A 17833-nucleotide genomic window follows, 5' to 3' on the forward strand; every position below is an offset into this window, starting at 1 on the left:
GTAAGCTCACAGCAAGTGACCAGATTCACCTCAGCTGCGCTAGCCTAGCGGGCTGTCTGCTAGCAGGCTAGCCTGCTGCTGACACATTAGAGTCTGGCCGCTCCACGTACTGACCACGCTCTGCAATCTAGCGATTTAAGTGGCTGACATTATTGTATAAGATATACGCATGTAAAAAAACAACGCTCGCCTTCCACACCACCACACGCGAATACATCTGAATTCGGCATAGATACATTGCACAAAACTGTATGGATTTCATTTTTATGTTCAGCTTAACAATAGCTAAGCTTGTATTTTCAGCTGTTGTCGTACCCTTAAAATAGCCTACGCTGAGCAGCAGAAAGACGCATTCCTGTGCAATTAAAGCTTAATTAAAATGGACTAAACAGCCGACCTGTAGCCAATATTTATCCCGGAATGAGCAGCTCTTCGTATCAGTGTCGGGGCAGTAACAAGTGACATTGTATGACATCCATGTCTTGATTGTAAGCAATGTTGACGTTAAATTTACATATGTCTGGCCGGTGTTTCGTGTGACGCTTTCAGCACCTGCCAAAGCGTTTCTGTGGGGCTAGGGTAGGGCTATTTTATCGAAACAGTTGACCGGGCAGTCTTGAATGTATACAAACTTATTTTGGCTGACAATTAAGTCTGCCACTAAGCTTTTACTTTTTTCTTTTATCAACAGAGCTAGTAGCTATCTTTGAGTAACATTGCCGTGTGAGCATCTGCTAGCTCAGACTGTTAGCTGCACAGTCTGAGCTGAGGGAAATGCCTTCGGACTGTTGGTCTGTATCTGTGCTACAATCGGCTAACGTAGATCTCCAGTATTAACCTCTTGTCTGTCTCTTGTTGTTGCTTTTATGAGCAATGTGTAGAAACTGTATTTCCACGAGTTAGCAGTGTTGTCAGGGCGTTTGATAGAACAACAAAGAGGGATGTTGCTTTGCTTTGCGTTGCTGTTGCTGCATTCATCCGTATAACAGTGGCGATGGTGGGCATTTTAAAACTGAGGGAGTCCTTGTTTGATAACACACACAAGTGCAGTTCATCATGTCATAGCATCACATCACAGAGTCCAAATACAAGGAGCAAAGTGCAAATCTAGGTAAAGCTGCGTTATAGCTGCTATACATAGTTGATGTACTAGTGTACTTTATCAGGAAATAACCAGCAGCTCTCATACCTAGTGGCCTCCACCTTGCACTTTGCTCCTGGGTTGGCAGAAGCTGACCTTTGTCAGTTTGGATTGCAGGCTATGCGAGAGAGGCTGTTACACATTCATCCATGGCCGTGTCATATCTTTACAAGAAAGTGAGACTTCTGTCCCCTACAATCACATTTAGCTTAATGATTGTGGTATTTTACTGATGCCTGTTTTAGTAATAAAAGCATACACATAAAGTCCTTAGCTGTTCTTGGGCTGCTCAATTAATCACAAGTTTCATTGGCTTGATTATACAAGCAGGGTGAACACAAGTGCTGCACATTTTGACAATTTATCGTAACTGCGATATCAACACGTACAATATGCATATTTAGGTTTAGCTCTCACTTGTATGATATTATTCCAATGTGACTTTTTATTAAAATAATGTTTAACTAAAAAAAAAGAAGAAATTGTCACATTATTTCTTTCATTTTTTAAAGCCTATGTTATGGGACCTACAGCCTCAGAAGCTACAGTAAATATGATGAAGAGCAATATCCAAATGGAAAGACACTGCAAAATAAATTACTGCAGACGTTTACTCTGAAAACCAGCTCAAATGAACGTCCACTGACGAGTTTGTGGGTGAAGTACTTCAGAGATTAGCTGATCCAAAGTCATGCTCTTTGGATTGGTCAGAAAAATTGTGTTGTGATTTGTTTTTTGTAAACATCACCTCTTTGTAATGATTTGTTTCCTCAAGCTGACTGCCAGTCCCACCATCATAATTAGTGCTCCAATAAAAATAATATTACTGCGGAATATTCACTTTTAATAAGCTATAAAAACTAGACTTGAATTATATTAAAAAAAAACAAAAAAAAAACGACAACAACACTATCAGACTAATTGACAATCAAATCAGTTTAAATTTGTGAAAATGAATAAGAGTATACATGATATGAGAATAAAGGCTCTTGCTTTAAAGTAATATTGAGGATAATCGGTTATTAGTGAGATTAAAAAAATAGTTGGTATTGATAATTATCACAATAAAGGCAGACAATAAAAGACTAAATTTTGCTCCTGAGTGAAATTCAGAAATGTCAGAATAACAGAAAATAAAGATTTGTTAACAGAACCTTTGTAATAGTTTATAAGTTGTGTATATATAAGCAGTTTGAATCAGTTTTGGATTCATTCTGGGGCGGTGGTTGTTACTGACTTAAAAAAATAAATAAATGTCATAGCCCTGTGCAGCCAAATGTTGTTATTGTGTCCTTCTATGTACAGACTAGACCAAAAGCACAGAAACGGCCATGAATGCAGATGAAGCATGTATATCCTTGTGTTATTGTGACTTTTCCCAGAAGGATGGTGTGATTTTGTGTCGTTAAGTAACTTTAATGCTAAATGTTTAAAGTAATCTTTAGTTCTAGGGGTGATTAACTGCAGAGGACGGACTCTCCCAGAAGTAGCACTGAATTTTATGTCCTTGCAACATATAACACCTGATAATGCTCAGTGAACACAGCTCCAGTCTGACCTTGTCAGAAGTGTTGACTCACCTCACTGAAGCTATAGTTTGTGGCGCTGAGACTTTTTTTGGTAATACTTGATCTTCAGAGTCTTTGGTTGAACTATCATGTGACGTGATGATCACTGTGGCATGGACACAGAGTAACAGATGCATTTTGCGAAGCAGGCTAATTTAAACATAGACCACAGAACTGCGTAACCTTGTATTTCTGGTTGATGTTGATGTCAGCAGGCCTTATCAGGCGGGGTGATAGACCGCTGCTTTGCATCCTTACAGTACCTTGTCCTACCGTGGAGGTACATTTGTCTACAGCTACCACAAAGGCATCCAGTGTGGGCAGGTTAATGTTTAGTTTGTTGCAGTTTGTATGATGGAATATCACATTCTAGAGCTGCTGGATATTTTAAATTCAGCCTCCATGCCAGTCTTTAGATATCATGTCAGCTGATATACAATGCAGATTGTTTGGCCAATATGTTTTCTCCTCCCTCGGATAAAATATAATGATTTAATAACAACAAATGATACACTTAACAAAAATAACCATAGATTGAATAACACTTATGGTCTGTCTCTTCATTCTGCATTTTGTGTCTGCACTACAGTGCACTTCTATATTTTCAATAATATGCTGTTTTTTTTATCAATAAACGGGCAATGAAAAAAGTAAACTCATTTATCAAGTTTCTGCTAACACAAATGTGCAAGCTTACGTGATGAGTCAGTAACAATTGGCCCATTAATTTAATAACTAATATTGAACTAATAGCCATAAACATCATAAACGGCAATTTAGAATCCTCGTACCTGCAGTCTGCCACTTTCTATTTAGGCACTTTCGTGTAACCTTGCGTCATGCTGTATTTTACTAGTAGTATAGATATACGTGAGACTGCACTGTATGTTGTGTGTTGAGCTAGTGACAGTCGTCTTTCTCATTCTGATTCTGCTGGCAGATGCCGATCAATAAAAGATGGGTCGGTAGCACCAGTTCGTTAGTCTCCTGCTACAGCAGTTTGTCTGTTTGCATCCATTTATAGCTGGTTTGAGCAGCAGATAAGCATGTGGCCATACACTGTATGTTTTCTCTGCCTCATCAGATTGGTCATCTTATTATTATTATTATTGTTGTGGGTGTAGATAATAAGCAGGCTGCACACAATGCAACAATACACGCACAGGTTTATGAAATGTAATCTCTGCCTTTTGCAGGTATGTACAGGCAGATGTCAGGATTGTGATTGGATTAGTCATGCAGAATGTGGCTCTATTACAACAATCTTTTTAAGCTTCATGGTAGATCATGGTTTGACTGTAGTGATTTTGCCCTCTTCATCAAGCACTTGTCAAGCTCGGTCTCGGTAAAACATGGCTGCCAGCAGGGACGCAAGCAAAAAAACACAGACACAAACTGCTGCTTCGATCAGTAAGATTTACACAAGTGACACAAACTTTCCAAACGTGGCAGCAGTAGAGCAGCAGCTTCTGTATTCCTGCAAGCTATAAATACTGATTTTCTCTATGGACTTTTGTGCAAGAGAGACAGAGTGGTGAGACAAACTCAAGTTTCAAGTTGTGAAAGGCTGTCTGATGGAGACATGAGGCAGCAAACATATTCTCAAGGTCGTGTACTCACAGCATAAGGTAAGCCTTATATTAAGTGGCTAAAATCAGGGTTTTTTTCAGCTGCTGGCAGCTATGTTTTCAGTGACGGAGAGCATCCGAGTAACAAGCTGGTTTGTGGCTCAGGTTTCGTGTAAAGCCTAGTCAGCACTGATTATGTGTCAGTTCCTCAAACAACCTGAGTTCAAAAAACTGAACCTGAACTGTCACTATCAGTTTTCAGATGAAACGGAATGCAGTTAGAAGTAATTGAGTAATTCCACTGGGTTTCTTTTAACTAATATCCATCCTTCATCTTTTTAAGCTCGAATATAGCTTGGAGTTTGAGTGACTCTGTCCCTGGCACACATTTGATTAAACGGTTGCTGTTTGTTTTCCCTGATTATAGTCTTGTGCAGTGCAAATAAGAAATACGCATGATTACGCACACAGATATGACAAAAAAAAAAAGCTCAGCCAAGGTGACCACACCCAAACCCAACCTGAAAGGTCCTGAAGGCTGCAGGTCCTGTACCCACATTCGGATTTGACTTTTTACTCAGTCATGATAGTATGACAGTGAGCCATGTCATTCTCAAATCTTGAAAAAAATTGCTATTTGAAATTGTAATTTGGGGTTTTACTATGTTCAATGCAAATTACAAAATGTTGTAAACAACTGAATATCTTTAAATTCTCAGTCTCCCATCAGAATTTAGTAGAGCAGTTGAAGAGCAGTCATGAATGTGAAAACAGTTTGAATAGAGTATTTATAAATTATATTTTTATAATGTATTCACCTGAAAATAGGCCTGGCCTATATATCCAAAAAAGCGATAAAATCAGACGATCATGATAATTTAAAGAAAGGTTGTTTTTTGCTATTTGGGGATTTTAGCTTCTTTTTGGGCCTAAAATTGACGCACAGTACATTTTGCACATTTACAGTAAAACCTCCACAGCAGTTATGTAGTCCATCTTGAAGTGAGTTTCCAAAGCAGTGGCTATATATTGAACCTTTGTTATGTTGTTATGAAGAGCATTTCATCATGATATATTGTTATTGATTTAATGCCCAGCGCTACTTGAATTTAAGAATTGTTGTTTTTCCATGACCTTATAATGGCCCCTAGATGCTACTAAATCCTACACACTCCTCCTTTAATGTTTGGACTCTCACTCACTCACTTTTCTTTCTATGATTCTATGTCAGAGTGAATGTTGAACTGAAGCTTTTTTCTTTTTTTAAAGAAAAGATCTTTACAACCTTATTCTAAAACTGGAGCAGCTAAATGGAATTTAGCCACCGAGAGGTTTCATTTTATTTACATGTGCATAAAGTGTGACATATCATAGACACAGGTTAGCAACAGCAACATGATTATTATTAATGTGAACACAGCTTTGAATACTTGACTGTGCCCAGTGTCAGAAACCTATGCTTAACGGTCAGAATACAGTTTGTTTTTTTTCATGAAGAGATTTAAGGATCAATTTATGTATTGACGGTGACATTATTGTTTATATTTTTTCCCTCTCAGATACCACTCAAAAGCAGCTTCATGCTCTGTGTTCAGTGGCAGGACTTCCTGTATGTCTCTGTTGCCTGTAGGTGTTTTTGTTGACAGTTCACCATGACTAAAAGGTCACTGGGGCTTTGAGAGTTCAGTGTTTGCACACTGCTGCTGCTGCTGCGGCCTCGCTGCGAGTTTCCAGTCTTGCTGATCATAGCAGTGGGCCAGCTCAGCCCAGCTTATTTCATAGGAAGGCAACTACTGAGTCACAGCAGAGGGCTATGCTGCTCCGCTGCCTGGAGGATTTAGTAAAGTAGTCGTAACAACCTGCTGTGTGTGCGAGTGCATGTAACATGTGTGTTTACATTACTAGAGAGAGAGAAGCTAAGGTTACACTGACATGTATCTGCAATGATGATGATCCAAGGCTTTATCTGAGTATGTGTGAGCGTGCGTGTGTTAATGTGGAAAGTGTGTGGGCAGCTGTAGAAATCAGAGCCTTTGTTTACTGTGAAGTGAATGGTAACCGGTGCAGTTTAATGCAGCTCAGTGTTCACCAGTAGCCTCGCAGCATTACAATACACAAAGTGTTCTCCATCATGTGGAATGCTTTGTTTTCGTCTCTGTTTGACCATCTCACTATAACAAGTGAGCTATTATCAGCCCAGTGCTGTTCTGTCATCAAGTGGTGTCAGTATCATAGCAAATCACAAACTGGACATTTTCTTTATTCACTGTTTTTAGAGGCCATGCTGTTGTGCACTAGTCTTCAGTCATGCATGACAACGAATTTGAGTCAGCACAGCAGTGATTAGAACTGGATGTCTTTGGTTGTGTCTTGATGGTGACCCATATGGAGTTGAATTATTAAATGCACAGTATAGTCAATTTTTAAATGAATTAAAATCATCTTCACACGGACAAAATGCGTTATTCCATAAATGTCAATTTATGTTAAACAGTTTTGTATGTTATTTATTATTTCAATGTGATTGGTTGTTGTCAAACATTTAGTTCAAAAAATCAACATAATTCACTGGTCCTTGGCTGTCCTGACTATAGTTTAACGTATACCAGTCCACTCTGCCCTGGCCAAAGTTATTCTGTTTTTGTGTTGTCTGTTCATTTGTCCTATTCTTGTTACATATCTCATGAATGTCTTGAGATAATCTTGTAATATTCAGAAGAACAGAGCTGTTCCAAGTCATTTTGTTCCAATTTTTGCATATCACATTTTACAGTATGATGAATATCATCTTTTTTCCAATAACATTATTCTGGTTTTGTATTATATGTAATATATATTTCTTTAGTTCATTCACTTTATAAAGAAATAGGAGAAACACACAACAACATTTAGCCCAGAAACAAAGAAAATCACCAGACTTTTTACTGTTTGTTCTGTGGTGTTGTAGATCATCCTACGGGACTAAGCTGGCCTGTCTGAAGAATCAGACATGTACACAATAAAACATGAGCCTTCTTCTCTCTTCATCACAGTCATGTTCAACCCGACCTTTGTTTTATTACCAGCCTCAGCCCATGGAGAATCAAAGGACAAAAGCAAATCAACAATACCAATGTGATATGACTGTAATACATACACAAATACAAAAATACGGAAATTACCCTTTTGAGTTACTTCATGAAAAGGTTGTAAAGAGGAATCAGCCCGCAGCTGTTGATTCAATTAAACACAACTCGTATGTTTGTGTGTGGGGACAAAGTTCAGGTTAACAAACAGTTTTCTGGGGACATTGGGGGCATTCGCTGTGTGGGGAGAAATGTGACGTTTGGGTTGGTTATGGTTAGGGAGATTCTTAACCAGTCATTTACAGATATTTTCTTAATCAGGTTAGGGTTAGTCTGAATTCAAGGCTATGTAAATCCCCATAAGTGACCTGAGTCGTGTGTGTGTGTGAATAATGTGAGTGTCCTGCCACAAACTCGTGACTGTTGTACACATGGGTTCAATCACTGGTGCAGTTATAGGGGTTATGTGAGTTAAAGCTCTCTGTACAGTCAGCTACTCTTAACTAATCTCATATTACTATTATTCCCCCAGCCCTAGAGCAGCCATTTCTTATTATGTCCTAAGACACAGCAATACCTGAGAACTATTTTAACTCAAATTACTTCATGGTAAAAGCAATGCATGTATCAACTTTGACTCCAATCAGCATAAATGAGACCACAAAACCTGGGTGAACATGCCAATTTCTTCCTTGTCTGCTTCCTTTGTGGTAGTTATGCAAAATCCCTATAAGATTGCACGTCACCACATGTATTTACACCTGGTATTAACATGTGTCTCTGGTGTCCATATCAAGATCTGATTGCTATCTGATCATAGTCATCCCACCTCTGTGCTCTCATATCCACAACAACGACAACTATAGACTCCTCTTTGCTTTTCAAAGCAGGGGAAGAAGTCTTTGACAAGCGGAAACCCGATGAAAGCAGACGAGACTGTGCATTTCTTTCGCTGCTCTCCCATTAGCTGTGCTCAGAGAGACCAAGTACCTCTGCTCCACTCAGTTGTTGTGGGTGGAGCGGAAACGCTTTGCATTTATACTTCTGTTCAATCTGGTTACAGTGCCTCTCCGACCACCTCCCGAAGTAGTTTGGCAGACTGGATAACAATCCGTCCTCGGGTGTATTTACACCTGTGTTTGCAAGTGGTCGGGTGCTGTCTGATTACAATCCAATCACAGAAAATGCATTTTAATGCCAGGTGTAAAGGGGTCCCATTTGTCACTCACCACATTAATGTATCATATCTAATGTACATGTTTAAAATTTGAACTGAAAAAACACTGTTTATTGTTAATGAATAACCAACTATTGTTTATTAACCCATTTAACTACCGGTTAAGAAAAAGGCTCAAAATCTTTAACCCTGCTTCTGATGAAAAATTCAGTAAGAAATCATGTGAATTATTCTCGCAGTTAGGTGGTTCCCTAACTCTGTTGATAGGCAGCAGTGTCCCCCTCTTATCATAAGCCTACTCAAATTGTCTTATATCCTTTAAATTGTTAAATCTCTGAAAAACTTGCCTCAAATTTAAATATAAGTGTTTGTTGATGACTGAATGGTCAACATTGATCGTTGATGATTATTTATAACTGGGTATTGCTGATTGGGAAGTAGCTGGACATCTGTTTACTTGCTGATTGTGTAGCTGTTGTGACTTAACTCTGAAACTGTAAACCTCATTAGTCAGCTTTCAGCTGTCACTTATCATATATCATATCAGTAATTTGAGCAGAATTTTTTTGTGAGGTGTTGTTGAGATTGACTGGCTATAATAAAACATTGGAGCACAACCACTCCAAGCTCCTCCAATGAAGGTCCCTGAACTTTGAAAAGTGCTTCCCCTCCAAGCAGGGGTCTAAATAAACATAGTTTCTCTGGTAAAGTCCCCAGTTCCTGCAGTTCCTGGTGAAACATTTCTATTATTTTGATTTATATTACTGCTGCTAACAATATTGTTCAAACGGTGAATTAAAAAATGTATTGTTCCACCCAGAGCATGAGAACTGACATTTGTTCTGAAAAGGAGTGTTGCATTATAAACCACAGACCTCACAGCAAACCGCTTTATAGAGTCTGTAGAAAATTGTGAAACTTAACTTCACTTTTCACATCTCAACAACAATGTTTGTTATTATTACTCTGTACATTTTTGGTTTGACACTCTTTATGTACAGAAATACAAATTATATATGTATTTTTTTTCTTGTCAAGTAGTAAAATTGTGACATCACTTGATGCGCATGTTTTCTGAACAATGTATCTGACACCCATGTGTCCTCTGTTCATCTCTCCTGTGCAGTCACTGATGTGGAATTGAAACGTCTGAAGGATGCCTTCAAGAGAACCAGCGGTGTCTCCTATTACATGACCCAACAGTGCTTCTACAGGGAAGTGCTGGGAGATGGAGTTCCCCCGAAAGTTGCAGAGGTAAGCTGGTCACTACACTACGCTGGGGTTAAAGGTTACGATTGTGGCAGCCGGTGAGTCCATCAGGTACGACAGGACCCTAAGCTTTGTTGGGGGGGTTCGAATGAGCAAATTGGAGGGAATGAGCCAGATGGTAGAGATCTTAATAACTTTGAGTTGTGCACTTAAAATTACCTGAAAATACAAGGTATTAGCCTATGTTTTGTTTTGTTTGAATGTCTTTGAGAAGGCATGTTGATTCTTTTTTTTTTTTTGAAAGTGCATTTTTACTATACATATTGACTTAATGCTACAGAGAACTTGTTGTACAGCTGTGTTCCTCCGCTGTGTCAATGTGTTGAAGTCGATCTGAAAAAATGAGAAGTCATTAATGCCCCAACAGGGACAGCCACTGAAATAATGAACTGCACACATGGGACAATTTTAAAAGTTTTTTCCCAGATTCTTAAACGGGCGTCTGCACTTACGATGGCCAGAGACATCACAGATTAATTTAGTGAAAAATTATTTAATAAGATAGTATATGATGAATAAATTAATAATAAGTCATGAGGAAAAGATGCAGCTCCCCTTAGGCTCACGATCAGCGGCTTTTCGGCTGGTTTTCGGCTGGTTTTCGGCAGTGCTGTCGCTAAATACACCAGACACTGTTAAATATTGAGATTTTAGAAGTTTCCTTGCTAAATGTTGGAGATTAACGCTTGTTTTCAGGATTTTTAAGTCTTTTTAACTGATCTACAGTTCTTCATTGTCCGCTTTGATTCTTGTGCGTCAGTGACGACACTCTCTGATCAATCATTAAGTTGAGCTGAGTAGTGCTAGAACTATAGTGGAAAGGTGCCAATAGAGACTACGGCTTCAAAGAGAAGATCTGTGGGTTCTTTGTGTGGACTTGATTTGACAATATCATGAGCATCTGATATCCACACACCATATATTTAAAAAATGGACATAGTCTTTGGGTTTTCTGGTTGAAGCTAACCAGAGATAAGAATATTTTATACACCGGGGGCAACTCTGCTGGCTGAGTGGAGGTCTATGGGAAAATTAGCTGACTTTTCCTGAATCTCTATTATTAATATATATATATAATATATATTAATAGAAGATAAGTCATGGCACATATGAGTGGACACCAGTGTGATTGAGAGCTGGTTTCATGCCTGTTTATAAGTGACATCTGTGAACTTATGGTTTCAAAAACTGACATGGTTGTGGTCAAAGGCTTTAAAACCAGAGTTCAGATTCTTATGGGTGACATCACACATCTGTTTGCCACTTGATGATACAGTAATGGTGTAGTGTGCACAAAGCAAACAGTGATGTTGAACATAGATCTTTTTTATTCCTTATGAAACTGTAAACGGTGCAATTGATGGGCCCCAAAATATAATACTACTAAACACTGTAGTGTAATGGTGCCTTCAAATGGGAATTATGTACCTTGGCAGTGGCAACATAATTGCCGGCTAGTGTGCGGATAACATTATTGCAATGCAAGAAATAAAGAATTATAACTCTTAATGACTAAAATTACAATATATTAACTTAACAATCCACCAGAAATAAACTTCCATGGGTTCCACATGGAAAGTCCATGAGCTATGAACACACAACATGGAAGGGTTGTTCAAATAAACTCACTTCTTAAACACTGTAAACATGAGTCATTTGCAGGCACCAAATGTTTACTGAAGGACAAGTCACACATGTGACCATGAATGGCTTCCAAGCCAGTCATGATGTCATCAATCAAGCTAATACGTCTACTCAATTTTTCACAGAGTAAGTCAAGACTGACAGTAGTACCAACAACAGGCACAAAACAAAGCAAATATTTCCACCCCCAAACATGAAAGTTGAGACCAATATAATGAAGCTGAACAGCTGCACAAGCACATGTGAATATGTTAGTGGCAGAATGAGACTGTCATAGTGTCATATGGTGAAAGATTGCATCCGTCTCAGATATGTAAGCATGGTAACTATATAGGGGAGGAAAGCAGAAGCTGTGCAATACAGTGCAGTGAGTGGATGCAGTTCACAGGAAAGGAAAAAAAGCAAACAGGTCAGCGAAAGTATCAACCCCTCCGCACAGTTTCACATCAACCAGCTGAATTACCTATTTAAGTAGTAATTGTAAAGGAAACTTTTCAACTAAGTAGGTCTTGGCTTCTTCATGTGAAGAAACACCATGAATACTTTTACTATTTCCAGACATTTTATTATAGGCAGAACATAATATTTAAACTGTATATCAAGGACCCATAAAGTGTTTGCAATTATCTACTCACACGATCACACAATGTTATGGCCATTAATATCTTATGGTTCTTTGAAAGTTAATCACAAATATTAAAGTCAGTTCAGGGCATTCAGATTTCTGGTTGTCCATCCACTTTGCTGTCTGTCTGTGTTCTTCATGGGAACACAACATCTTGTCTTGAAGAAATTCTTTTTGTCCTCAAGAGAATTCTTTTAAATTTGGCACAAAAGTTCACTTAGAATAACTTGGCCTCTTAAAAACCTCAGTCAATGCGCATGTTATATGAGTCAAGCAACTGTGGGACAGCAGAGGTGTTACAAGTACTGGGTGGTAATTCTAGTCATTTTTTAATTTCAGTGACTGACCTCGGAAAACATCCTGTGACCAACGCATAGATTGCAAAATATTTCACTCAACCATGATTTTCTTTGATCTTCTTTGGCTGTAAAAATATGCGAAACGCATGAAATAGACAGAAAATGAGGAAAAAGTTTGACGTTGAAAACAACCACAATGCTGATCTATTTCAGCTTCTCCCTCTATTCTAGGAATTCCTGTGACAAATGCATGCCTACATACAGTACATTTATTTTTATCTTCTGCTCAGTCACAGCATAACACCTAAAACAAGCTTCATGCACAATGGTCTGGTTCGGAGGTAAAGGATTCATAACAGCTTATAGTAGTCTGATGTTGATTTGATGAAATACAAGCCCGAAGAGCTGCTGCATAATTTGAAAACACAACTCATTGATGTAATAATGTCGAAGAGAAAATAGGTTTGCCAACAGGACAAGTGTTCACAAGTAGTTCCTCTTCTATACTTTCTCAATAACTCTTAAGGGATTATACTCTACAGAATATACGCTGCTAAATCATTAAAAAATGTAACACTGACTGCATCATATTAATCATACACCCTTTTACAGTCCAAACAAATATCAGCATTCGTAACATTCATTCACAACCAAACACGTTTAAAACATTGGCAATTGCTCTAAAACATTAAGGGAAGCTCAGCTTCCTCTAAAATGTCATCAAATATGTAAATTAATACTGAATGTGCGCTAGAACACAATTAGAACGCATTATTAGTTCTGTCATCTGTGATAAACAGCAGTGACTTAGTTCAGCTTCCGCATGATGATTGGAGGAACTGTCTGAAAGGCGGGGCCGGGTTTTGATTGACAGTGTTGCAGAAACACGCAGGACAGCGGAGCCTTTTCTGCCTCAGTCCTGTGTGAATTTTGCGACAGGAAGTCTGTAAATAAAGTAAGTTATTTTTTTGTCCTGAATGAGCTAAACAAACCAAAGTGAAACCATGACCCAAAAACCTTAAACACAAAAAGAACTGTGGGCTTTTTAAACTCTTGGCACCCCAGTGTGAACATTCTTCATGAGAATACTTAACAATGTGTCACATGTTCTGTTTCCCTGTATTTCCATTCTGATGTTGAGACACATTGAACATATAAAGCTTTGTCAAAAGCATATTTCAGCCTCACCCACTGCAAAAGACGAACATGAAAATCAATAATTATCTGTACAATTATTTATATTTTGAAATATTATACCAAGATGCTTAAATGTATGTTTAGCTAACATGTGGCCATGTAGCGTCAATAATAGATGATGACGTGAACTGGAGCATATGGGGGAAGTTTGGTGGTAAATGTGCAACAGTGCTCCTTTTCATGGAACTCCAACTCTATTTTGTACCAGTGATGATAATTAACTGCATTCTTAAAAAATCTTAAAGATGAAACATCCATTATAAAAGTCTTAAAAGTCTTGTATCCTATGGCTTGTTACGCCTGCTTTATTCACCACAATAATCCCACTCTTCCTCAATCCACTATATCAATGGTATCTAAGCTGTTCTGTGTGTGTTGAGCAGAAATGCAGACACAAACAAGCAGAGTGAGAGTGCCTCGGGCAAATGGGGCTTCTGCTGCAGACAGGCCTGGACACGATTTTTGGCCCAGTGGTTACTCGTGTCAAAAGGAACTTTGCTAAAGGGAAACATTAATTATAATCAATGAATATAATGATAACTTTTATTTATATAGCACCTTTAAAAACACAAAGTGCATTGACAAAGCAAAAAATAAAAACGGGATGCTCAGGACAAAACAGGACGGTAAAGTTAATTAATTAAATAAATAAATAAATAAATGAATGAATACATAAATAAATAAATAAATAAGAAAGAATGATGGAGAGATTTCAAGAGAAATTGTTTAAAAGCTTGTTTTCAAGTAGATTCATGCAATTATGCCTTAAGTGGCATGTTTGGTTTTTTTTATTAATTGCTCGCAAGAGCATCTGTGAAGTGTGAAGCTGTTAATGTTTCTCACATTCTAATGTGTGTTTTTTATGTGTTGTAGGTTATTTACACCTCATTTGGAGGCTCGTCTAAAGGGCTACACTTCAACAACCTGATCGTTGGTCTGGTGCTTCTGACCAGAGGACGCGATGAGGAGAAGGCGAAATGTGAGTTGTTTGCTTGTTTGTTCAGTCCATCACCTTATGTCAAATGTTTCAGATCACAATCTTAAATGTCTTGAAACAAGAAAGTGACTTCAACAATTTAAATCATCCAGCTGTGAACTGCAAATGCCAAAGAAGATCTCATTTATAGAAGATTCCTCCATATTAGCATATTACCCCAACTTATTGTAATATTACGCTGAATCTTTTGGCTTGTTGTTTGTGGACATGGCCTGATTCATATATATAATAATTACTGTTTTCTATAATGCACGATGAGTGTTTTTCTCCCGCAGTCCAAAAACATGCAGATTTGGGGATTAGGCGAATTGGACAGTCTAAATTGACCGTAGGTCTAAGTGTGAGAGTGAATAGTTTTTTGTCTCTATGTGGCCCAATGGTGGACAGTTGATCTGTCCACAATGTACCCCACCTTTCGCCAGCAGCCCTCATATGGAGCGGTAAAGTGGTAAAAGGAATGGATGGACTATCATTGCCCCTTTGTGTTCTAGCATTGCTCACCATGAGCACCACCTGTAGGATGCTCTGTAGGGTTTTTGTGGAACTTTTTATCTCTTCCAACAAGCCAGTGATAAAACTTCATTGTGTTTTCAAAGATAAACTGATCCACTTTTACCTTTAACGTCTCTGTTAATCATTTAATTAGTCTTTTGTCTCTAAACATGCCTAAATTGGGACTACTGCAGATATAAGCCTTTTCTTTACTTCCTTTTCATCTCACTCGTTATCCTTCTCATTCTTATTCAGATGGTTGTGTTGCCTTGTGGTTGATGTGTTGCATGCAGTCAAATCCATCAGGACATTATCGACATTGAAGCTTCCGTTGTCATTCTAACTGCTACATGGTCTGTCTTTCTGTGATAAAGCTGATCCCTGACATTGTGTGTGTGTGTGTGTGTGTGTGTGTGTTTGTTTGCCTGCTTATAGACCTCTTCAGCCTGTTTGCCAGTGATCTGGGTGGATATGCTGCCAGAGAAGATATTGAAGCAGTTCTGCAAGTTTTGGATGGAGAGATTCCAACCTCCCTCAAGAAGTGCTTCAGTGAGGTCAGTAAACATAACAGTGTCATAACATAACTGTCAGTCCACAGTGACACACATTTCTAAATTCAGATGTGTCTGTATTTACTAACTTTGGAAAATTTAGGAATGACACCGACCCTTTTCACACCTGGTATTAATGTCCCTCACGAGTGATCTGATCACACGTGGTCAGTTCAAGCGTTTTTGTAAAAAATGTTGACAGTTACATTTTTGCCATAAAAGTTGATTCGTTGAAATAAATTAGTTATTTGCAAGTATCTGTACATGGTTTCAAGACTTAACATGGCAATAAGAAATATTTTCATGAAATACAGACATTGTGCCACCTCATATTTGAACCAGACAGTTTTAATATGTGCAACTTGCCATTTTTGTCAAAAGAATTCTCATTACTATGTTCACTGAAACCCACAATTATATGGGAAAATGTGACCACTGATCTATGTTTTTATTTATTTTGTTAAAGAATTCAGTGAGGTTTAAATCTTCTTTTTTCTTAAAAGGTTTCTGTCTCTTTATATTCTTACATACAGACCAGTTGCATGAAGAAAGTCTAAAAGCGCTTGGTGAAAAAACATGGAAGTGCTAGGTCCAATAAGCAAGTGTTGCCATTCTCTTTTGAATTTACAACATGAAATAAAGCGTGGCTGTGTCTCAATGTAAACTACAGGGTTTTGAAATACAGCCATTAGCTCTTACTGATGCCATAGGTTTTAAATCCTACTCCTCTGCAAAATATGACCACACCTATATTTCTGTGATCTGTAAAAAAAAAAAAAGCATCAGTGCTGCTGAACAGGGAAGTATTTTGCATAACTAATGATGAGGAGTTTCTTGTTCTATCAGAGGAAGTTGCAAGAACTGTGGTGAGTCTTTTATTATCCTAGTTTGCAAGTGAAATTGAACGATAGCTGCTACTATCTGGGGGATCCTCATCCTTTTTATTTTAATTTAAGAATAATAGACGCAAAGCTTCTTTTGATAAATGATGCTTGAAGTATTCAGTAGTAAAGGAGATGGATCATACCATGACATTATAACCATCAGGCCCAGGAGATTTGTTATTAGGAAAATATTTCTTTGGATTTGGATATGGATTTTGGTGTGACATATTTAAATGGTTTTCTGACATGTATTGTGTTTGGCCCTGATCCAGAGAGTTGCAATATTGTGATTTGTAGTTCACTAATGAGTGTTTCTATGCAAAGTCCTGTTAACTCTGGAAATCTGGGACTGTGCCTCCGTTTAAGACCTGGCTAACTGAGCTTATTGGCATATTACACATGGAGAAAGTTCGATATGAGATGACTGATAGTCTTCATAAAGTTTATGATATTTGGCAGCCATTCCTGGATCACCTTGCACTGTGTAATACAGCCTCTGACTAATGGAAAACTCGATGTGCTGTCCATCTTTTTTTATTTTTTTTCTCAAATAGTTTGTAATTTAATGGGCTGTGCTATTGGCGTAGCAGTGTAATTTTTTTTGACCTTGCTCTTTGTATTCTAAAGTCGACTCACATGATAGATGTAAATGCCAGGTGTGAACGCGGCCATTATACCCGACACGTGATTGTCGGAATGAGATGTCATTTCATTTTTAGAATAGCAAATAAATGAATCAGCAGTTCATGACTAAATCAGTTTGAGCCGATCAAGACCGGAAGATGAGATAAAATGATGATGGTGACTGATGTTCAGCAAATTAATTGTGTGATTGTGTGTGTCGTACCAGGGTGACAAGGTGAACTATGAGCGCTTCAAGAACTGGCTCCTGCAGAACAAAGAGGCCTTCACTTTGTCCAGATGGCTTCTGTCTGGCGGAGTGTGTGTCACGCTCACCGATGACAGTGACACGCCCACTTTCTACCAGACCCTGGCTGGCGTCACACACCGTAAGTACATTACACTGAATCACTTTGCATATTTGTCACTCTCACCTGTCAATCATTACGTCTCGCATCATACTAATCAAAACCACACGTTTATATTCAATTCTCCTGCGGTATATGGTTCATCGTTAGTGTAACAGCATGAATAAATTGTGATCACTGATCAGGCAGCTGTGGCTCAGCAGATAGAGTTGGTTGTCCTTAAAAAGTCAGCAGTTTGATCCCCGGCTCCTCTAGTGTGCATGCCATTGTGTTCCTCAATAAGACACATGACCCTTAATTGGTCCCAGAAGTTGTGCTGACACATTTTTATTTTGTCCTCAGATCATAATTAATCTGTATTCATTAA

The 17833-nt window shown here is 38.3% G+C and overlaps 1 protein-coding gene across 6 annotated transcripts in view; it reads left to right on the forward strand.

Moving 5' to 3' along the window:
• The window catches only part of usp32 (ubiquitin specific peptidase 32), a 49736-nt gene that overhangs the window by 203 nt on the left and 31700 nt on the right, over positions 1–17833 (forward strand). For all 6 annotated transcript variants that reach the window (XM_044031661.1, XM_044031662.1, XM_044031665.1 and 3 more), the window contains exons 2-5: positions 9646–9773; positions 14427–14532; positions 15478–15596; positions 17328–17487. In XM_044031661.1, the coding sequence (XP_043887596.1) occupies positions 9646–9773; positions 14427–14532; positions 15478–15596; positions 17328–17487 (513 nt within the window). The remainder of the gene's footprint in view (positions 1–9645; positions 9774–14426; positions 14533–15477; positions 15597–17327; positions 17488–17833) is intronic.

The sequence above is a fragment of the Solea senegalensis genome, linkage group LG8 (genome assembly GCF_019176455.1).
Source record: "Solea senegalensis isolate Sse05_10M linkage group LG8, IFAPA_SoseM_1, whole genome shotgun sequence".
NCBI lineage: Eukaryota > Metazoa > Chordata > Actinopteri > Pleuronectiformes > Soleidae > Solea > Solea senegalensis.